This window comes from Oncorhynchus mykiss, chromosome 15, assembly GCF_013265735.2.
Source record: "Oncorhynchus mykiss isolate Arlee chromosome 15, USDA_OmykA_1.1, whole genome shotgun sequence".
Taxonomy (NCBI): domain Eukaryota; kingdom Metazoa; phylum Chordata; class Actinopteri; order Salmoniformes; family Salmonidae; genus Oncorhynchus; species Oncorhynchus mykiss.
Window position 1 is genome coordinate 4,310,950 of NC_048579.1, and position 21,424 is coordinate 4,332,373.

Consider the following 21,424-nt stretch of genomic DNA (forward strand, 5'->3'; position numbering starts at 1 on the left):
CCCAGATCAGGCGAGGAGATAGCATGGACCCTGCCAGCCCCCACAAGGGACCTTGATGTCTGTTGTTAACTGGTGTTCTCTATGGCATATCATTCACTATGTCACATTAGTCCTGTTGGTGCCATCTGATATTATTAAAACAAACCTCATCCCCCAAGTACTGTCGTATGTTAGTGACGTCACTAAGCAACATTTCGTACTACAGAGGCTACTCCTAAAGTCATGGACATCTGGCCATTGTGATCCTATATAGTGTAATCTTCCAACCCTGACAGCCTTTTCTAAAATGTATGACGCAAAAAAATGCCCTCATCAATCTACTACACACAATACCCCATAATGACATCACAATACCCCATAATGACATCACAATACCCCATAATAACATCACAATACCCCATAATGACATCACAATACCCCATAATGACATCACAATACCCCATAATGACATCACAATACCCCATAATGACATCACAATACCCCATAATGACATCACAATACCCCATAGTGACATCACAATACCCCCATAATGACATCACAATACCCCATAATGACATCACAATACCCCATAATAACATCACAATACCCCATAATGACATCACAATACCCCATAATGACATCACAATACCCCATAATGACATCACAATACCCCATAGTGACATCACAATACCCCCATAATGACATCACAATACACCATAATGACATCACAATACCCCATAGTGACATCACAATACACCATAATGACATCACAATACCCCATAGTGACATCACAATACCCCCATAATGACATCACAATACACCATAATGACATCACAATACCCCATAATGACATCACAATACCCCATAATGACATCACAATACCCCATAATGACAGGATTGGTGCATAATGACAGTTTTTTCTTTATTTTTACTATTTTCTACATTATAGAATAATAGTGAAGACATCAAACGAAGAAATAACACATATGGAATCATGTAGTAACCAAAAAAAAGCGTTAATAATAAAAATAAATCTTCTGTGGAGATCTCTGCAGCACCAATCAGGCATTTTTTTATTTTTCAAACTATTTTAATTCAATTTTTTAATAAATATTTTTATTAAGCCCTCCACATATACATTCTGCAGTAAACCTCCAATTGTCCTAATATTCCAACCGCTAAAACCTCCACCCAAATCTAGGTCTGATTTGATTTGATTTGTTTTGACTCCTAGACCATCTCCCAATCAGGCCTTTATGGTCGAGTGGCCAGACGGATGCCACTCCTCAGTAAAAGGCACATGACAGCCCTCTTGGAGTTTGCCAAGAGACCATGAGAAACAAGACTCTTTGGTCTGATAAAACCAAGATTTAACTCTTTGTCCTGAATGCCAAGCATCACGTCTGGAGGAAACCTGGCACCATCCCTACGGTGAAGCATGGTGGTGGTAGCATCATGTGAGAATGTTTTTCAGCGGCAGGGACTGGGAGACTAGTCAGGATCGAGGGAAAGATGAACGGAGCAAAGTACAGAGAGATCCTTGATGAAAACTTGCTCCAGAGCGCTCAGGACCTCAGACTGGTGTGAAGGTTCAGGAGGGTCAGTTTTTTTTTTTCAGTTGGAGTCCTAGCAGTATCTACCACCCTGGTCTGGAGGGTCAGTTGGAGTCCTAGCAGTATCTACCACCCTGGTCTGGAGGGTCAGTTGGAGTCCTAGCAGTATCTACCACCCTGGTCTGGAGGGTCAGTTGGAGTCCTAGCAGTATTTACCACCCTGGTCTGGAGGGTCAGTTGAAGTTCTATCAGTATCTACCACCCTGGTCTGGAGGGTCAATTGAAGTCCTAGCAGTATCTACCACCCTGGTCTGGAGGGTCAGTTGGAGTCCTATCAGTATCTACCACCCTGGTCTGGAGGGTCAGTTGGAGTCCTAGCAGTATCTACCACCCTGGTCTGGAGGGTCAGTTGGAGTCCTAGCAGTATCTACCACCCTGGTCTGGAGGGTCAGTTGGAGTCCTATCAGTATCTACCACCCTGGTCTGGAGGGTCAGTTGGAGTCCTAGCAGTATCTACCACCCTGGTCTGGAGGGTCAGTTGGAGTCCTAGCAGTATCTACCACCCTGGTCTGGAGGGTCAGTTGAAGTCCTAGCAGTATCTACCACCCTGGTCTGGAGGGTCAGTTGGAGTCCTATCAGTATCTACCACCCTGGTCTGGAGGGTCAGTTGGAGTCCTAGCAGTATCTACCACCCTGGTCTGGAGGGTCAGTTGGAGTCCTAGCAGTATCTATCACCCTGGTCTGGAGGGTCAATTGGAGTCCTAGCAGTATCTACCACCCTGGTCTGGATGGTCAGTTGGAGTCCTAGCAGTATCTACCACCCTGGTTTGGAGGGTCAGTTGGAGTCCTAGCAGTATCTATCACCCTGGTCTGGAGGGTCAATTGAAGTCCTATCAGAATCTACCACCCTGGTCTGGAGGGTCAATTGAAGTCCTATTAGTATCTACCACCCTGGTCTGGGGGGTCAGTTGGAGTCCTAGCAGTATCTACCACCCTGGTCTGGGAGGGTCAGTTGGAGTCCTAGCAGTATCTACCACCCTAGTCTGGAGGGTCAGTTGAAGTCCTATCAGTATCTATCACCGTGGTCTGGGGGGTCAGTTGGAGTCCTAGCAGGAGCTACCACCCTAGTCTGGAGGGTCAGTTGAAGTCCTATCAGTATCTATCACCCTGGTCTGGAGGGTCAGTTGAAGTCCTAGCAGTATCTAACACCCTGGTCTGGAGGGTCAGTTGAAGTCCTAGCAGTATCTAACACCCTGGTCTGGAGGGTCAGTTGAAGTCCTATCAGTATCTATCACCCTGGTCTGTTCCATGCTGCTCAGTTTACAGTCATGATGAACATCTATGTGATACACTGAGTGTACAAAACATTAAGAACACCTGATCTTTCCATGACATAGACTGACCAGGTGAATCCAGGTGAAAGCTATGATCCCTTATTGATGTCACTTGTTAAATCCACTTCAAATCAGTGTAGATGAAGGGGAGGAGACAGGTGGTTAAAGAAGGATTTTTAAACCTTGAGACAATTGAGACATGGATTGTGTATGTGAGCCATTCAGAGGGTGAATGGGCAAGACAACATATTTAAGTGCCTTTGAACGGGGTATGGTAGTAGGTGTCAGGCGCTGGTTGGTGTCAAGAACTGCAACTCTGCTGGGTTTTTCAAGCTCAACAGTTCCCCGATTGTGTCAAGAATGGTCCACCACCCAAAGGACATCCAGCCAACTTGACACAACTGTGGGAAGCATTGGAGTCAACATGGGCCAGCATCCCTGTGGAACGCTTTAGACACCTTGTAGAGTCAACATGGGCCAGCATCCCTGTGGAACGCTTTGGACACCTTGTAGAGTCAACATGGGCCAGCATCCCTGTGGAACGCTTTAGACACCTTGTAGAGTCAACATGGACCAGCATCCCTGTGGAACACTTTGGACACCTAGTAGAGTCAACATGGGCCAGCATCCCTGTGGAACGCTTTCAACACCTAGTAGAAGCCGTGTCCTGACAAAATTGAGGCTGTTCTGAGGGCAAAAGGGTGGGCAACTCAATACTGGTGTCCTTAATGTTTTGTACACTCAGTGCACAATCAATCAAATGTATTTATAAATCCCTTTTAACATCGGCAGATTTTAACAAAATATACATGTTTTACAAGCTACTGATGTTGTAGGTTTGTGGGTATCTATCCACCCATTATAACCTAAATACTCAATGTCTGAGTCCAAATTGCATCCTATTCTCTTCATAGTGCACTACTTTTGACTAGAGCCCTAAAAGGTAGTGTACACTTCTTATTTTTTTAAACTTTATTTAACTAGGCAAGTCAGATAAGAACAAATTCCTATTTACAATGACAGCCTATTGGGGAACAGTTGGTTAACTGCTTTGGTCAGGGGCAGAACAACATATTTTTTTTACCTTGTCAGATCGAGGATTCAATCTAGCAACGTTTCAGTTACTGGCCAAACGCTCTGACCACTCGGCTACCTGCCACCTCTACGCTCTGACCACTAGTCTACCTGCTGCTTCTACACTCTAACCACTAGACTACCTACCTCCTCTACACTTTAACCACTAGTCTACCTGCCTCCTCTACACTCTAACCACTAGGCTACCTGCCACCTCTATACTCTAACCACTAGACTACCTGCCTCCTCTACACTCTAACCACTAGGCTACCTGCCTCCTCTACACTCTAACCACTAGGCTACCTGCCTCCTCTACACTCTAACCACTAGGCTACCTGCCACCTCTATACTCTAACCACTAGACTACCTGCCTCCTCTACACTCTAACCACTAGGCTACCTGCCTCCTCTACACTCTAACCACTAGGCTACCTGCCTCCTCTACACTATAACCACTAGACTACCTGCCTCCTCTACACTCTAACCACTAGGCTACCTGCCTCCTCTACACTCTAACCACTAGGCTACCTGCCTCCTCTACACTATAACCACTAGACTACCTGCCTCCTCTACACTCTAACCACTAGGCTACCTGCCTCCTCTACACTCTAACCACTAGGCTACCTGCCTCCTCTACACTATAACCACTAGACTACCTGCCTCCTCTACACTCTAACCACTAGGCTACCTGCCTCCTCTACACTCTAACCACTAGGCTACCTGCCTCCTCTACTCTCTAACCACTAGGCTACCTGCCTCCTCTACACTCTAACCACTAGGCTACCTGCCTCCTCTACACTCTAACCACTAGGCTACCCTGCCACCTCTACACTCTAACCACTAGGCTACCTGCCTCCTCTACACTCTAACCACTAGGCTACCTGCCTCCTCTACACTCTAACCACTAGGCTACCTGCCTCCTCTACACTCTAACCATTAGTCTACCTGCTGCCTCTACACTCTAACCACTAGGCTACCTGCCTCCTCTACACTCTAACCACTAGGCTACCTGCCTCCTCTACACTCTAACCACTAGACTACCTGCCACCTCTACACTATAACCACTAGGCTACCTGCCACCTCTACACTCTAACCACTAGGCTACCTGCCTCCTCTACACTCTAACCACTAGGCTACCTGCCTCTTCTACTCTCTAACCACTAGGCTACCTGCCTCCTCTACACTCTAACCACTAGGCTACCTGCCTCCTCTACACTCTAACCACTAGGCTACCCTGCCACCTCTACACTCTAACCACTAGGCTACCCTGCCTCCTCTACACTCTAACCACTAGTCTAACTGCTGCCCCTACACTCTAACCACTAGTCTACCTGCCTCCTCTACACTCTAACCACTAGACTACCTGACCCCTCTACACTCTAACCACTAGGCTACCTGCCTCCTCTACACTCTAACCACTAGGCTACCTGCCTCCTCTACACTCTAACCACTAGGCTACCTGCCTCCTCTACACTCTAACCATTAGTCTACCTGCTGCCTCTACACTCTAACCACTAGGCTACCTGCCTCCTCTACTCTCTAACCACTAGGCTACCTGCCACCTCTACACTCTAACTACTAGTCTACCTGCCGTCCCTACACCCTAACCACTAGGTTACCTGCCTCCTCTACACTCTAACCACTAGGCTACCTGCCTCCTCTACACTCTAACCACTAGGCTACCTGCCTCCTCTACACTCTAACCACTAGGCTACCTGCCGCCTCTACACTCTAACCACTAGGCTACCTGCCTCCTCTACACTCTAACCACTAGGCTACCTGCCTCCTCTACACTCTAACCACTCGACTACCTGCCTCCTCTACACTCTAACCACTAGGCTACCTGCCTCCTCTACACTCTAACCACTAGGCTACCTGCCTCCTCTACACTCTAACCACTAGGCTACCTGCCTCCTCTACACTCTAACCACTAGGCTACCTGCCACCTCTACACTCTAACCACTAGACTACCTGCCTCCTCTACACTCTAACCACTAGGCTACCTGCCTCCTCTACACTCTAACCACGAGGCTACCTGCCTCCTCTACACTCTAACCACTAGGCTACCTGCCTCCTCTACACTCTAACCACTAGACTACCTGCCTCCTCTACACTCTAACCACTAGGCTACCTGCCTCCTCTACACTCTAACCATTAGGCTACCTGCCTCCTCTACTCTCTAACCACTAGGCTACCTGCCACCTCTAAACTCTAACTACTAGTCTACCTGCCGTCCCTACACTCTAACCACTAGGCTACCTGCCTCCTCTACTCTCTAACCACTAGGCTACCTGCCTCCTCTACTCTCTAACCACTAGGCTACCTGCCTCCTCTACACTCTAACCACTAGGCTACCTGCCTCCTCTACTCTCTAACCACTAGGCTACCTGCCTCCTCTACACTCTAACCACTAGGCTACCTGCCACCTCTACACTCTAACCACTAGGCTACCTGCCACCTCTACACTCTAACCACTAGGCTACCTGCCTCCTCTACACTCTAACCACTAGGCTACCTGCCACCTCTACACTCTAACCACTAGGCTACCTGCCACCTCTACACTCTAACCACTCGACTACCTGTCGTTAAACAGATCATTTGTTGGAACTGTTCATTTGATCAGAGCCCTGCTAAGTCTGATAGACTGAGGTAATGTATTGCTGCTGCCCCAAATGGAACCCTATTCTCTATTTAGTGCACTTCTTTTGACCAGCGCTCATAGAGCTCTGTTTAAAAATAGGGAACTATATAGGGGATAGTGTGCTTTTTGGGATACATTATGTTTCTGCAGATTCCTATTGTTCCGTTTGAATTATATTGATGTATGGTTTTTCTTCCTATCTAATCAATGTCTCAGTATGTAATGATATCTATGATACCAGGTGGGTTTCTTTCCCATCTAATCAATGTCTCAGTATGTAATGATATCTATGATACCAGGTGGGTTTCTTTCCATTCTAATCAATGTCTCAGTATGTAATGATATCTATGATACCAGGTGGGTTTCTTTCCCATCTAATCAATGTCTAATGAGCTTGATGTTGTTGTAGGGCGTTAGTATCCTTCATTGAGAGCGTTGGGCCAGTTTCTCTCTGTGCCTTTTATTGTGGCTTTTAGACAATACTGTTAAGATCAGTCAATCAACCGATCAATCGATCAATCAATCAATCAATCAACAGATCAATCGATTAATCAGTCAATCAACCCACAAACCAGCCATCCAACCAATCAATCAATCAATCAATCAACCAATCAATCAACGCACCAACCAACCAACCAATCAACCAATCAATCAGTCAATCAATCTATTCACCCCCATCTCTACTGTCCTCTCTCCTCCAGGTACATACCAGGGCCAGTGGATGGGCGGGATGCGGCACGGTTATGGCGTGCGCCAGAGTGTTCCCTACGGCATGGCAACAGTGATCCGCTCTCCACTCCGTACCTCTCTAGCGTCCCTACGCTCCGAGCAGAGCAATGGCACCGTGCTCCAGGACCTCTCGGGTGACACGCCCACCGGCGGCCGGGGCGGGTTCGTCCTCAACTTCCACTCGGACGGCGAAGTGGTCACAGGGAAGAAGAAGGGTCTGTTCCGCCGCGGCTCGCTGTTCGGGAGCCTCCGTCGGCTACACAAGTCCGAATCGAAGTCGTCCATCTCCAGCAAGAGGAGTTCGGCACGCAGCGACGCCGCTATGAGCCGCATCAGCTCCTCCGACGCGGACGCCAACTCCACCGTCTCCCTGGGCGACGGAGAGCTGCCGGAAGAGGACTTGGTATTGGAGGATCACGTGGATGCCACCACCACCGAGACGTACACGGGGGAGTGGAAGAACGACAAGCGCAACGGGTTCGGCGTCAGCGAACGTTCCAACGGGATGAAGTACGAGGGGGAGTGGCTGAACAACAAGCGCCACGGTTACGGGTGCACCACCTTCCCCGAGGGGAACAAGGAAGAAGGGAAGTACAAGAATAACGTGTTGGTTCGTGGAATAAGGAAGCAGCTGATCCCGCTAAAGAACCCCAAAACCAAAGAGAAGGTGGACCGGGCCGTGGAGGGGGCGCGGAGGGCAGGGGCCACCTCCAGGACGAAAGTGGAAATAGCAGCTTCCAGGTAGGTCGGTGAGGTGTGTGTGTGTGTGTGTGTACGAGAGAGGCTGAGTGAGAGACAGAATATGTGTATGAGAGAATGTGTAAATACACAAACTACTATGCAGCATTCAAAATCCACAAGATCAAAGGCCCTTCCTACATTCCTGGTGTGGCTGGTATGGCTGGTGTGGCTGGTGTGCCTGGTGTGGCTGGTATGGCTGGTGTGCCTGGTGTGGCTGGTATGGCTGGTGTGGCTGGTGTGGCTGGTGTGGCTGGTGTGCCTGGTGTGGCTGGTATGGCTGGTGTGGCTGGTGTGGCTGGTGTGCCTGGTGTGGCTGGTATGGCTGGTGTGGCTGGTGTGGCTGGTGTGGCTGGTGTGGCTGGTGTGGCTGGTGTGGCTGGTGTGGCTGGTGTGCCTGGTGTGGCTGGTGTGGCTGGTGTGCCTGGTGTGGCTGGTGTGGCTGGTGTGCCTGGTGTGCCTGGTGTGGCTGGTGTGGCTGGTGTGCCTGGTGTGGCTGGTATGGCTGTACAACCAGCTAGCGGAGTATTACTGCATAACTCCTGGCTATTTCTGTGGAGCATCACGCTACGGATCTTCAGTTGAATAGTTCAGCTCGGTTGTGATGTGTGATGATGTGTAACAACAGACTTATGACAGTGGGCCCTAATTCATCATCATCGCTGCTTTTCAAATCAAATCAAATTCAATTGTATTAGTCACACGGGCCCGAATACAACAGGTGTAGGTAGACCTTACAGTGAAATGCTTACTTACAAGCCCTTAACCAACAATGCAGTTTCCCCAAAAAAATATGAATAAGAAATATAAAGTAACAAGTAATTAAAGAGCAGCAGTAAAATAACAATAGCGAGACTATATACAGGGGGGGTACTGATACAGAGTCAATGTGTGGGGGCACCGGTTAGTTGAGGTAATATGTACATGTAGGTAGAGTTATTAAAGTATCTATGCATAGATGACAACAACAGAGAGTAGCAGTGTAAAAGGGGAGAGGGGGGCAATGCAAATAGTCTGGGTATTCATTTGACTAGATGTTCAGGAGTCTTATGGATTGGGGGTAGAATCTGTTTAGAATTCTCTTGGACCTAGACTTGGCGCTCCGGAACCTCTTGCCGTGCGGTAGCAGAGAGAACAGTCTATGAATATGGTGGCTGGGATCTTTCGTCCATTTTTAGGGCCTTGCTTTGACACCACCTGGTATAGAGATCCTGGATGGCAGGAAGCTTGGCCCCAGTGATTTACTGGACCGTTCGCAATACCCTCTGTAGTGCCTTGCAGTCGTAGGCCGAGCCGTTGCCTTACCAGGCAGTGATGCAACCAGTCAGGATGCTCTCGATGGTGCAGCTGTATAATCTTTTGAGGATCTGAGGACCCATGCCACATTTTTTCAGTCTCCTGAGGGGGAATAGGCTTTGTCGTGCCCTCTTCACAACTGTCATGGTGTGTTTGGACCATGTTAGTTTGTTGCTGATGTGGACACCAAGGAACTTGAAGCTCTCAACCTGCTCCACTACAGCCCCGTTGATGAGAATGGGGGCATGCTCAGTCCTCTTTTTCCTGTAGTCCACAATCATCTCCTTTGTCTTGATCACATTGAGGGAAAGGTTGTTGTCCTGGCACCACACTGCCAGGTCACTGACCTCCTTCCTATAGGCTGTCTTGTTGTTGTCAGTGATCAGGCCTACCACTGTTGTGTCGTCGGCAAACTTAATGACAGTGTTGGAGTCGTGCCTGGCCATGCAGTCATGAGTGAATAGGGAGTACAGGAGGGGGCTGAGCACGCACCCCTGAGGGGCCCCTGTCCTGAGGATCAGCGTGGCGAATGTGTTGTTACCTATCCTTACCACCTGGGGGTGGCCTGTCAAGAAGTACAGGATCCAGTTGCAGAGGGAGGTGTTTAGTCCCAGGGTCCGTAGCTTAGTGATGAGCTTTGAGGGCACTATGGTGTTTAACACTGAGCTGTAGTCAATGAACAGCATTCTCACATAGGTGTTCCTTTTGTCCAGGTGGGAAAGGGCAGTGTGGAGTGCAATAGAGATTGCGTCATCAGTGGATCTGTTGGGGCGGTGTGTGAATTGGAGTGGGTCTAGGGCTTCTGGGACAATGGTGTTGATGTGAGCCATGACCAACCTTTCAAAGCATTTCATGGCTACAGGCGTGAGTGCTACGGGTCGGTAGTTATTTAGGTGTGTTGCCTTGGTGTTCTTGGGCACAGGGACCATGATGGTCTGCTTTAAACATGTTGGTATTACAGACTCAGACAGGGAGAGATTGAAAATGTCAGTGAAGACACTTGCCAGTTTTTTGTGAGATCACAGAGAGCAGTGTACTGTCCTGGGCATTTATGATCGGCCTTCAGTGTGTGTGTGTGTGTGTGTGTGTGTGTGTGTGTGTGTGTGTGTGTGTGTGTGTGTGTGTGTGTTTGTGTGTGAGTGTTTGTATGTGTGTGTGTGTGTGTGTGTGTGTGTGTGTGTGTGATCTCTGCTCTCTGTCCATATCTCAGATGCTCCCAGAACCTATACAGTGTGTAATAAAGACATACCGTGACGATAGACACACACTGCCAAGCACTCAGCACTGTTCTGATCAGGACAGGCATCCAGAGGGGTGGAGTGGGGGGGGGGGGGGGGGGGGGGGGGTCAGGCGAACTGCCCAAGTGGCACTCACTATTCTCTATGTAGCCCCCTATATGCTCTGGTATATGGTAGTGCCCTATATATGGAACTCACTACTGTATTCAGATTACTCTCTACTGTATTCTGATTACTCTCTACTGTATTCAGATTACACTCTACTGTATTCTGATTCCTCTCTACTGTATTCTTATTATTCTCTACTGTATTCTGATTATTCTCTACTGTATTCTGGACACAGCTCATCCTATATAACTACTGCTGTCCATACTGTATTATATGTATATATCCTGACAGCTCCTTCTGATATATATATATATCCTGACAGGTCCTTCTGATATATATATCCTGACAGGTCCTTCTGATATATATATCCTGACAGGTCCTTCTGATATATATATATCCTGACAGGTCCTTCTGATATATATATATATATATATATCCTGACAGCTCCTTCTGATATATATATCCTGACAGGTCCTTGTGATATATATATCCTGACAGCTCCTTCTGATATATATATCCTGACAGGTCCTTGTGATATATATATCCTGACAGGTCCTTCTGATATATATATATATATATATATCCTGACAGCTCCTTCTGATATATATATCCTGACAGCTCCTTCTGATATATATATCCTGACAGGTCCTTCTGATATATATATCCTGACAGGTCCTTGTGATATATATATCCTGACAGCTCCTTCTGATATATATATATCCTGACAGGTCCTTCTGATATATATATCCTGACAGGTCCTTCTGATATATATATATATATATATATATATATATATATCCTGACAGGTCCTTCTGATATATATATCCTGACAGGTCCTTCTGATATATATATCCTGACAGCTCCTTCTGATATATATATCCTGACAGGTCCTTCTGATATATATATATATATCCTGACAGCTCCTTCTGATATATATATCCTGACAGGTCCTTGTGATATATATATCCTGACAGGTCCTTCTGATATATATATATATATATATATATCCTGACAGCTCCTTCTGATATATATATCCTGACAGGTCCTTGTGATATATATATCCTGACAGCTCCTTCTGATATATATATCCTGACAGGTCCTTCTGATATATATATATCCTGACAGATCCTTCTGCTATATATATATCCTGACAGCTCCTTCTGATATATATATCCTGACAGGTCCTTCTGATATATATATCCTGACAGCTCCTTCTGATATATATATATCCTGACAACTCCTTCTGATATATATATCCTGACAGGTCCTTCTGATATATATATCCTGACAGCTCCTTCTGATATATATATCCTGACAGGTCCTTCTGATATATATATCCTGACAGCTCCTTCTGATATATATCCTGACAGGTCCTTCTGATATATATATATATATCCTGACAGGTCCTTGTGATATATATATATCCTGACAGGTCCTTCTGATATATATATATCCTGACAGGTCCTTCTGATATATATATATATCCTGACAGGTCCTTCTGATATATATATATCCTGACAGGTCCTTCTGATATATATATATCCTGACAGGTCCTTCTGATATATATATCCTGACAGCCTCCTTCTGATATATATATCCTGACAGGTCCTTCTGATATATATATATCCTGACAGCCTCCTTCTGATATATATATCCTGACAGGTCCTTCTGATATATATATCCTGACAGGTCCTTCTGATATATATATCCTGACAGGTCCTTCTGATATATATATCCTGACAGCTCCTTCTGATATATATATCCTGACAGGTTCTTCTGATATATATATATCCTGACAGCCTCCTTCTGATATATATATCCTGACAGGTCCTTCTGATATATATATCCTGACAGGTCCTTCTGATATATATATCCTGACAGGTCCTTCTGATATATATATCCTGACAGCTCCTTCTGATATATATATCCTGACAGCTCCTTCTGATATATATATCCTGACAGCTCCTTCTGATATATATATCCTGACAGGTCCTTCTGATATATATATATCCTGACAGCTCCTTCTGATATATATATCCTGACAGCTCCTTCTGATATATATATCCTGACAGGTCCTTCTGATATATATATATCCTGACAGCCTCCTTCTGATATATATATCCTGACAGGTCCTTCTGATATATATATCCTGACAGCTCCTTCTGATATATATATCCTGACAGGTCCTTCTGATATATATATATCCTGACAGCCTCCTTCTGATATATATATCCTGACAGGTCCTTCTGATATATATATCCTGACAGGTCCTTCTGATATATATATCCTGACAGGTCCTTCTGATATATATATATCCTGACAGGTCCTTCTGATATATATATCTTGACAGCTCCTTCTGATATATATATCCTGACAGCTCCTTCTGATATATATATATATATATATCCTGACAGGTCCTTGTGATATATATATCCTGACAGGTCCTTGTGATATATATATCCTGACAGGTCCTTGTTATATATATATCCTGACAGGTCCTTGTGATATATATATCCTGACAGGTCCTTCTGATATATATATATCCTGACAGCTCCTTCTGATATATATATCCTGACAGCTCCTTCTGATATATATATCCTGACAGCTCCTTCTGATATATATATCCTGACAGCTCCTTCTGATATATATATCCTGACAGCTCCTTCTGATATATATATCCTGACAGGTCCTTCTGATATATATATATCCTGACAGGTCCTTCTGATATATATATCCTGACAGCTCCTTCTGATATATATATATATATATCCTGACAGCTCCTTCTGATATATATATATCCTGACAGCTCCTTCTGATATGTATATCTTTGCTCTAGTGGGATCCCCGGTGGCACAGTCCCTGGTTCGAATCCAGGTTGTATCACATCCGGTCTCGATTGGGAGTTCCTTAGGGTGGCACACAATTGACCCAGCGTCGTCCTGGTTACGGTTTTGGCCGGGGTAGGCCGTCATTATAAATAAGAATTTCGCCTTAACTGACTTGCCTAGTTAAAGAAAGGTCACATTTATTTTGGGGGGATTTTTTATTACAAAAAAACTCTCTAGAGAATTGCAAAACCCTGCTGACATTTGTAGGAAACACTCTGTTGACGACTACTGCTGAGACAGAGTAAACAAGACACGAAGAAGGGGTGCGTGAGAAAGAGTAAACAAGACACGAAGAAGGGGTGCGTGAGAAAGAGTAAACAAGTGTGTGTGTTGGAAACATTTTTGTGGATGAGTTTATTTTAGGAAAGAGACAGAACTACAGGACGTATTGAAAATAAAATCCCTCTTTATGTCCGAGATCCTTATCTCACAATCGATTGGGCTTCCTGAATGTATTATTTTTCCTGTGACAGAGAGGGTATTATTTCCGTAGATTTACATTATTCCACAAAGTTTTATCCAGCTCTGCAGTGATTGGCTGTATTTTTTTTATTTATATATATATTTTTTTATTTCACCTTTATTTAACCAGGTAGGCTAGTTGAGAACACCTTTATTTAACCAGGTAGGCTAGTTGAGAACACCTTTATTTAACCAGGTAGGCCAGTTGAGAACACCTTTATTTAACCAGGTAGGCTAGTTGAGAACACCTTTATTTAACCAGGTAGGCTAGTTGAGAACACCTTTATTTAACCAGGTAAGCTAGTTGAGAACACCTTTATTTAACCAGGTAGGCTAGTTGAGAACACCTTTATTTAACCAGGTAGGCTAGTTGAGAACACCTTTATTTAACCAGGTAGGCTAGTTGAGAACACCTTTATTTAACCAGGTAGGCTAGTTGAGAACACCTTTATTTAACCAGGTAGGCCAGTTGAGAACACCTTTATTTAACCAGGTAGGCTAGTTGAGAACACCTTTATTTAACCAGGTAGGCTAGTTGAGAACACCTTTATTTAACCAGGTAGGCTAGTTGAGAACACCTTTATTTAACCAGGTAGGCCAGTTGAGAACACCTTTATTTAACCAGGTAGGCTAGTTGAGAACACCTTTATTTAACCAGGTTAGGCTAGTTGAGAACACCTTTATTTAACCAGGTAGGCCAGTTGAGAACACCTTTATTTAACCAGGTAGGCTAGTTGAGAACACCTTTATTTAACCAGGTAGGCTAGTTGAGAACACCTTTATTTAACCAGGTAGGCTAGTTGAGAACACCTTTATTTAACCAGGTAGGCTAGTTGAGAACACCTTTATTTAACCAGGTAGGCCAGTTGAGAACACCTTTATTTAACCAGGTAGGCTAGTTGAGAACACCTTTATTTAACCAGGTAGGCTAGTTGAGAACACCTTTATTTAACCAGGTAGGCTAGTTGAGAACACCTTTATTTAACCAGGTAGGCCAGTTGAGAACACCTTTATTTAACCAGGTAGGCTAGTTGAGAACACCTTTATTTAACCAGGTTAGGCTAGTTGAGAACACCTTTATTTAACCAGGTAGGCTAGTTGAGAACACCTTTATTTAACCAGGTTAGGCTAGTTGAGAACACCTTTATTTAACCAGGTAGGCCTGTTGAGAACACCTTTATTTAACCAGGTAGGCTAGTTGAGAACAAGTTCTCATTTGCAACTGCGACCTGGCCAAGATAAAGCATAGCAGTGTGAACAGACAACACAGAGTTACACATGGAGTAAACAATTAACAAGTCAATAATACAGTAGAAAAAAGGGGAGTCTATATACATTGTGTGCAAAAGGCATGAGGAGGTAGGCGAATAATTACAATTTAGCAGATTAACACTGGAGTGATAAATGATCAGCTGGTTATGTACAGGTAGAGATATTGGTGTGCAAAAGAGCAGAAAATAAAATAAATAAAAACAGTATGGGGATGAGGTAGGTAAAAATGGGTGGGCTATTTACCGATAGACTATGTACAGCTGCAGCGATCGGTTAGCTGCTCAGATAGCAGATGTTTGAAGTTGGTGAGGGAGATAAAAGTCTCCAACTTCAGCGATTTTTGCAATTCGTTCCAGTCAAAGCCAGCAGAGAGCTGGAAGGAAAGGCGGCCAAATGAGGTGTTGGCTTTAGGGATGATCAGTGAGATACACCTGCTGGAGCGCGTGTTACGGTTGGGTGTTGCCATCGTGACCAGTGAACTGAGATAAGGCGGAGCTTTACCTTGCATGGACTTGTAGATGACCTGGAGCCAGTGGGTCTGGCGACGAATATGTAGCGAGGGCCAGCCGACTAGAGCATACAGGTCGCAGTGGTGGGTGGTATAAGGTGCTTTAGTGACAAAACGGATGGCACTGTGATAAACTGCATCCAGTTTGCTGAGTAGAGAGTTGTAGATGACATCGCCGAAGTCGAGGATCGGTAGGATAGTCAGTTTTACTCGGGTAAGTTTGGCGGCGTGAGTGAAGGAGGCTTTGTTGCGGAATAGAAAGCCGACTCTAGATTTGATTTTCGATTGGAGATGTTTGATATGAGTCTGGAAGGAGAGTTTACAGTCTAACTCTGACGTAAGTCAGTGATTGGCTGTATAACCCTGACGTAAGTCAGTGATTGGCTGTTTAACCCTGACGTAAGTCAGTGATTGGCTGTATAACTCTGACGTAAGTCAGTGATTGGCTGTATAACCCTGACGTAAGTCAGTGATTGGCTGTATAACTCTGACATAAGTCAGTGATTGGCTGTATAACCCTGACGTAAGTCAGTGATTGGCTGTATAACGGTGACATAAGTCAGTGATTGGCTGTATAACTCTGACGTAAGTCAGTGATTGGCTGTTTAACCCTGACGTAAGTCAGCGATTGGCTGTATAACCCTGACATAAACAGCCACAACACCTTTCATCAGAGGGGGTCATAATAGTTTGAAGCACAAACTGTGAGGATACTACAGACAGAAGTGTAGTGTCCTAACAAGACACTTGGGGGAGGGGGGGAGAGGGGGTGTAACACATCATGTTCATGAGAGTCTCGTCTTTCCGTAGAGGGGTCATAATAGTTTTTAGGCCAAACCGTTCAGACGCTACTGATGATTTTGTGAGAGGACCGATGCCTTATGGTCTGACAAACACCACTCTCTAGCTCTGTCACCTTTCACGGGCAGATGCCTCATGGTCTGACAAACACCACTCTCTAGCTCTGTCACCTTTCACGGGCAGATGCCTCATGGTCTGACAAACACCACTCTCCAGCTCTGTCACCTTTCACGGGCAGATGCCTCATGGTCTGACAAACACCACTCTCTAGCTCTGTCACCTTTCACGGGCAGATGCCTCATGGTCTGACAAACACCACTCTCTAGCTCTGTCACCTTTCACGGGCAGATGCCTCATGGTCTGACAAACACCACTCTCTAGCTCTGTCACCTTTCACGGGCAGATGCCTCATGGTCTGACAAACACAGCTCTCTAGCTGTGGCTGGTTAGTGGATCTGTACACATCATTGTGTAGTAGCTAGCTGACAGAGAGGTGGTTTTATTGATCAATAGAGGTCATGTGATCTGGTTTCATTGACCTGCAATGACCCAACCAACAAGCACATATCTCCCCAATGCACCTAGTGGATCCAGAGAGAGGAAGAGAGGGAAGAGAGGTAGAGAGGGAAGAGAGGTAGAGAGGTAGAGAGGTACACACATATGCACAAACACTCACACACACACACACACGCACACACACACACACCCACACACACACACACACACACACACACACACACACACACACACACACACACACACACACACACACACACACACACACACACACACACACACACACACACACACACACATCCCCTCTGTGAGAAAGCAGGCCTAGACAAGCCGTCCCATCAGCCCCTGGGGAAGAGCGGATGACCTCATGGTGCTGATCAACCAATCGATTGAGAGCTAGAATGATGCTGGTGTAGAAGCCCCTGTGGTGCCAGCTTCCACTATCAGTATGTGTGTGTGTGTGTGTGTGTGTGTGTGTGTGTGTGTGTGTGTGTGTGTGTGTGTGTGTGTGTGTGTGTGTGTGTGTGTCAGAGATAACTGAGTAGTGCTGTCCTGGCTGGCATTCATCTCATTCAAGAGTAGAAGAGAGAGTTGCAGAGAGAGAGAAAGTATTTAGTCAGCCACCAATTTTGCAAGTTCTCCTACTTAAAAATATGAGAGAGGCCTGTAATTTTCATCATAGGTACACTTCAACTATGACAGACAAAATGAGAAAAACAATCCAGAAAATCACATTGTAGGATTTTTAATGAATTTATTTGCAAATTATGGTGGAAAATAAGTATTTGGTCACCTACAAACAAGCAAGATTTCTGGCTCTCACAGACCTTTAACTTCTTCTTTAAGAGGCTCCTCTGTCCTCCACTCGTTACCTGTATTAATGGCACCTGTTTGAACTTGTTATCAGTATAAAAGACACCTGTCCACAAACTCAAACAGTCACACTCCAAACTCCACTATGGCCAAGACCAAAGAGCTGTCTAAGTACACCAGAAACACAATTATAGACCTGCACAAGGCTGGGAAGACTGAATCTGTAATAGGTAAGCAGCTTGGTTTGAAGAAATCAACTGTGGGAGCAATTATTAGGAAATGGAAGACATACAAGACCACTGATAATCTCCCTCGATCTGGGGCTCCACGCAAGATCTCACCCCGTGGGGTCAAAATTATCACAAGAACGGTGAGCAAAAATCCCAGGACCACATGGGGGGACCTTGTGAAAACCTCCTTCCATCAGCAAGGGCATTGAAGATGAAACGTGGCTGGGTCTTTCAGCATGACAATGATCCCAAACACACCGTCCGGGCAACGAAGGAGTGGCTTCGTAAGAAGCATTTCAAGGTCCTGGAGTGGCCTAGCCAGTCTCCAGATCTCAACCCCATAGAAAATCTTTGGAGGGAGTTGAAAGTCTGTGTTGCCCAGCAAAAGCCCCAAAACATCACTGCTCTAGAGGAGATCTGCATGGAGGAATGGGACAAAATGCCAGCAACAGTTTGTGACTTACAGAAAACGTTTGACCTCTGTCATTGCCAACAAAGGGTATTTAACAAAGTATCGAGATAAACTTTTGTTATTGACCAAATACTTATTTTCCACCATAATTTGCAAATAAATTCATGAAAGAAAATTGGTGGCTGACTAAATACTTTTTTCCCCCACTCCATACAGTGCCTTGTGAAAGTATTTGGCCCCCTTGAACTTTGCAACCTTTTGCCACATTTCAGGCTTCAAACATAAAGATATAAAACTGCATTTTTTTGTGAAGAATCAACAACAAGTGGGACACAATCATGAAGTGGAACGACATTTATTGGATATTTCAAACTTTTTTAACAAATCAAAAACTGAAAAATTGGGCGTGCAAAATTATTCAGCCCCCTTAAGTTAATACTCTGTAGCGCCACCTTTTGCTGCGATTACAGCTGTAAGTCGCTTGGGGTATGTCTCTATCAGTTTTGCACATCGAGAGACTGACATTTTTTCCCATTCCTCCTTGCAAAACAGCTCGAGCTCAGTGAGGTTGGATGGAGAGCATTTGTGAACAGCAGTTTTCAGTTCTTTCCACAGATTCTCGATTGGATTCAGGTCTGGACTTTGACTTGGCCATTCTAACACCTGGATATGTTTATTTTTGAACCATTCCATTGTAGATTTTGCTTTATGTTTTGGATCATTGTCTTGTTGGAAGACAAATCTCCGTCCCAGTCTCAGGTCTTTTGCAGACTCCATCAGGTTTTCTTCCAGAATGGTCCTGTATTTGGCTCCATCCATCTTCCCATCAATTTTAACCATCTTCCCTGTCCCTGCTGAAGAAAAGCAGGCCCAAACCATGATGCTGCCACCACCATGTTTGACAGTGGGCATGGTGTGTTCAGGGTGATGAGCTGTGTTGCTTTTACGCCAAACATAACGTTTTGCATTGTTGCCAAAAAGTTCAATTTTGGTTTCATCTGACCAGAGCACCTTCTTCCACATGTTTCCACATGTTTGTATCCAAATCCGGCTTTAAACTTCTTCACAACAGTATCTCGGACCTGCCTGGTGTGTTCCTTGTTCTTCATGATGCTCTCTGCGCTTTTAACGGACCTCTGAGACTATCACAGTGCAGGTGCATTTATACGGAGACTTGATTACACACAGGTGGATTGTATTTATCATCATTAGTCATTTAGGTCAACATTGGATCATTCAGAGATCCTCACTGAACTTCTGGAGAGAGTTTGCTGCACTGAAAGTAAAGGGGCTGAATAATTTTGCACGCCCAATTTTTCAGTTTTTGATTTGTTAAAAAAGTTTGAAATATCCAATAAATGTCGTTCCACTTCATGATTGTGTCCCACTTGTTGTTGATTCTTCACAAAAAAATACAGTTTTGTTTTACAGTGCAAGGCACTGTATATCTCTCTCCCACTCTCTCCTCTCTACTCCATCTCTCTCTCTCTTCTCTCTCCCATCTCTCTCTCTTCTCTCTCCATCTCTCTCTCTTCTCTCTCCATCTCTCTCTCTTCTCTCTCCATCTCTCTCTCCTCTCTCCATCTCTTTCTCTTCTCTCTCCATCTCTCTCTCTTCTCTCTCCATCTCTCTCTCTTCTCTCTCTCTTCTCTCTCCATCTCTCTCTCATCTCTCTCCATCTCTCTCTCTTCTCTCTCCATCTCTCTCTCATCTCTCTCCGTCTCTCTCTCATCTCTCTCCATCTCTCTCTCATCTCTCTCCATCTCTCTCTCTTCTCTCTCCATCTCTCTCTTCTCTCTCCTTCCCTCTCTTTCTCCTCTCTCTCTCTCTCACCTTCTTCACCTCTCTCTCTCTCTCTCTCTCTCTCTCTTCTCTCCATCTCTCTCTCTTCTCTCTCTTGCCGCCAGTCAGTGTAGACATCAGAGGCACAGCACAGTGGAGATGCACACACACACACACACACACACACACACACACACACACACACACACACACACACACACACACACACACGCATGCACACACACATACCCTACTACATACACAGACCCAACCAACAAGCACATATCTCCCCCCTCTACACAAGTCTGCTGCTGTGGCTAGGTGATGTGAGATCGTGTAGAGGTGGTGGTGTCTGCTGCTGTGGCTAGGTGGTGTGAGATAGTGTAGAGGTGGTTTCTGCTGCTGTGGCTAGGTGGTGTGGCTAGGTGCTGTGGCTAGGTGGTGGTGTCTGCTGCTGTGGCTAGGTGGTGTGGCTAGGTGCTGTGGCTAGGTGCTGTGGCTAGGTGGTGTAGCTAGGTGGTGTGGCTTGGTGGTGTGGCTAGGTGCTGTGGCTAGGTGGTGTGGCTAGGTGCTGTGGCTAGGTGGTGTGGCTAGATGCTGTGGCTAGGTGGTGTGGCTAGGTGGTGTGGCTAGGGGGTGTGGCTAGGTGGTGTGGCTAGGTGGTGTGGCTAGGTGCTGTGACTAGGTGGTGTGGCTAGGTGCTGTGGCTAGGTGGTGGTTCTAGGTGGTGTGGCTAGGTGCTGTGGCTAGGTGGTGGTTCTAGGTGGTGGTTCTAGGTGGTGTGGCTAGGTGGTGTAGCTAGGTGGTGTGGCTAGGTGCTGTGGCTAGGTGCTGGTTCTAGGTGGTGGTTCTAGGTGGTGCGGCTAGGTGCTGTGGCTAGGTGCTGGTTCTAGGTGGTGGTTCTAGGTGGTGTGGCTAGGTGGTGTGGCTAGGTGGTGGTTATAGGTGGTGTGGCTAGGTGCTGGGTCTAGGTGGTGTGGCTAGGTGGTGTGGCTAGGTGCTGGTTCTAGGTGGTGGTTCTAGGTGGTTTGGCTTGGTGGTGTGGCTGGGT

General features: G+C 45.6%; 1 protein-coding gene across 2 annotated transcripts in view; it reads left to right on the plus strand.

Moving 5' to 3' along the window:
- LOC110489526 (junctophilin-1) overlaps positions 1–21,424 on the plus strand; it is a 91,388-nt gene that overhangs the window by 3,666 nt on the left and 66,298 nt on the right. For both annotated transcript variants that reach the window (XM_036945667.1, XM_036945668.1), the window contains one exon: positions 7,282–8,050. In XM_036945667.1, coding sequence (XP_036801562.1) covers positions 7,282–8,050 — 769 coding nt within the window. The remainder of the gene's footprint in view (positions 1–7,281; positions 8,051–21,424) is intronic.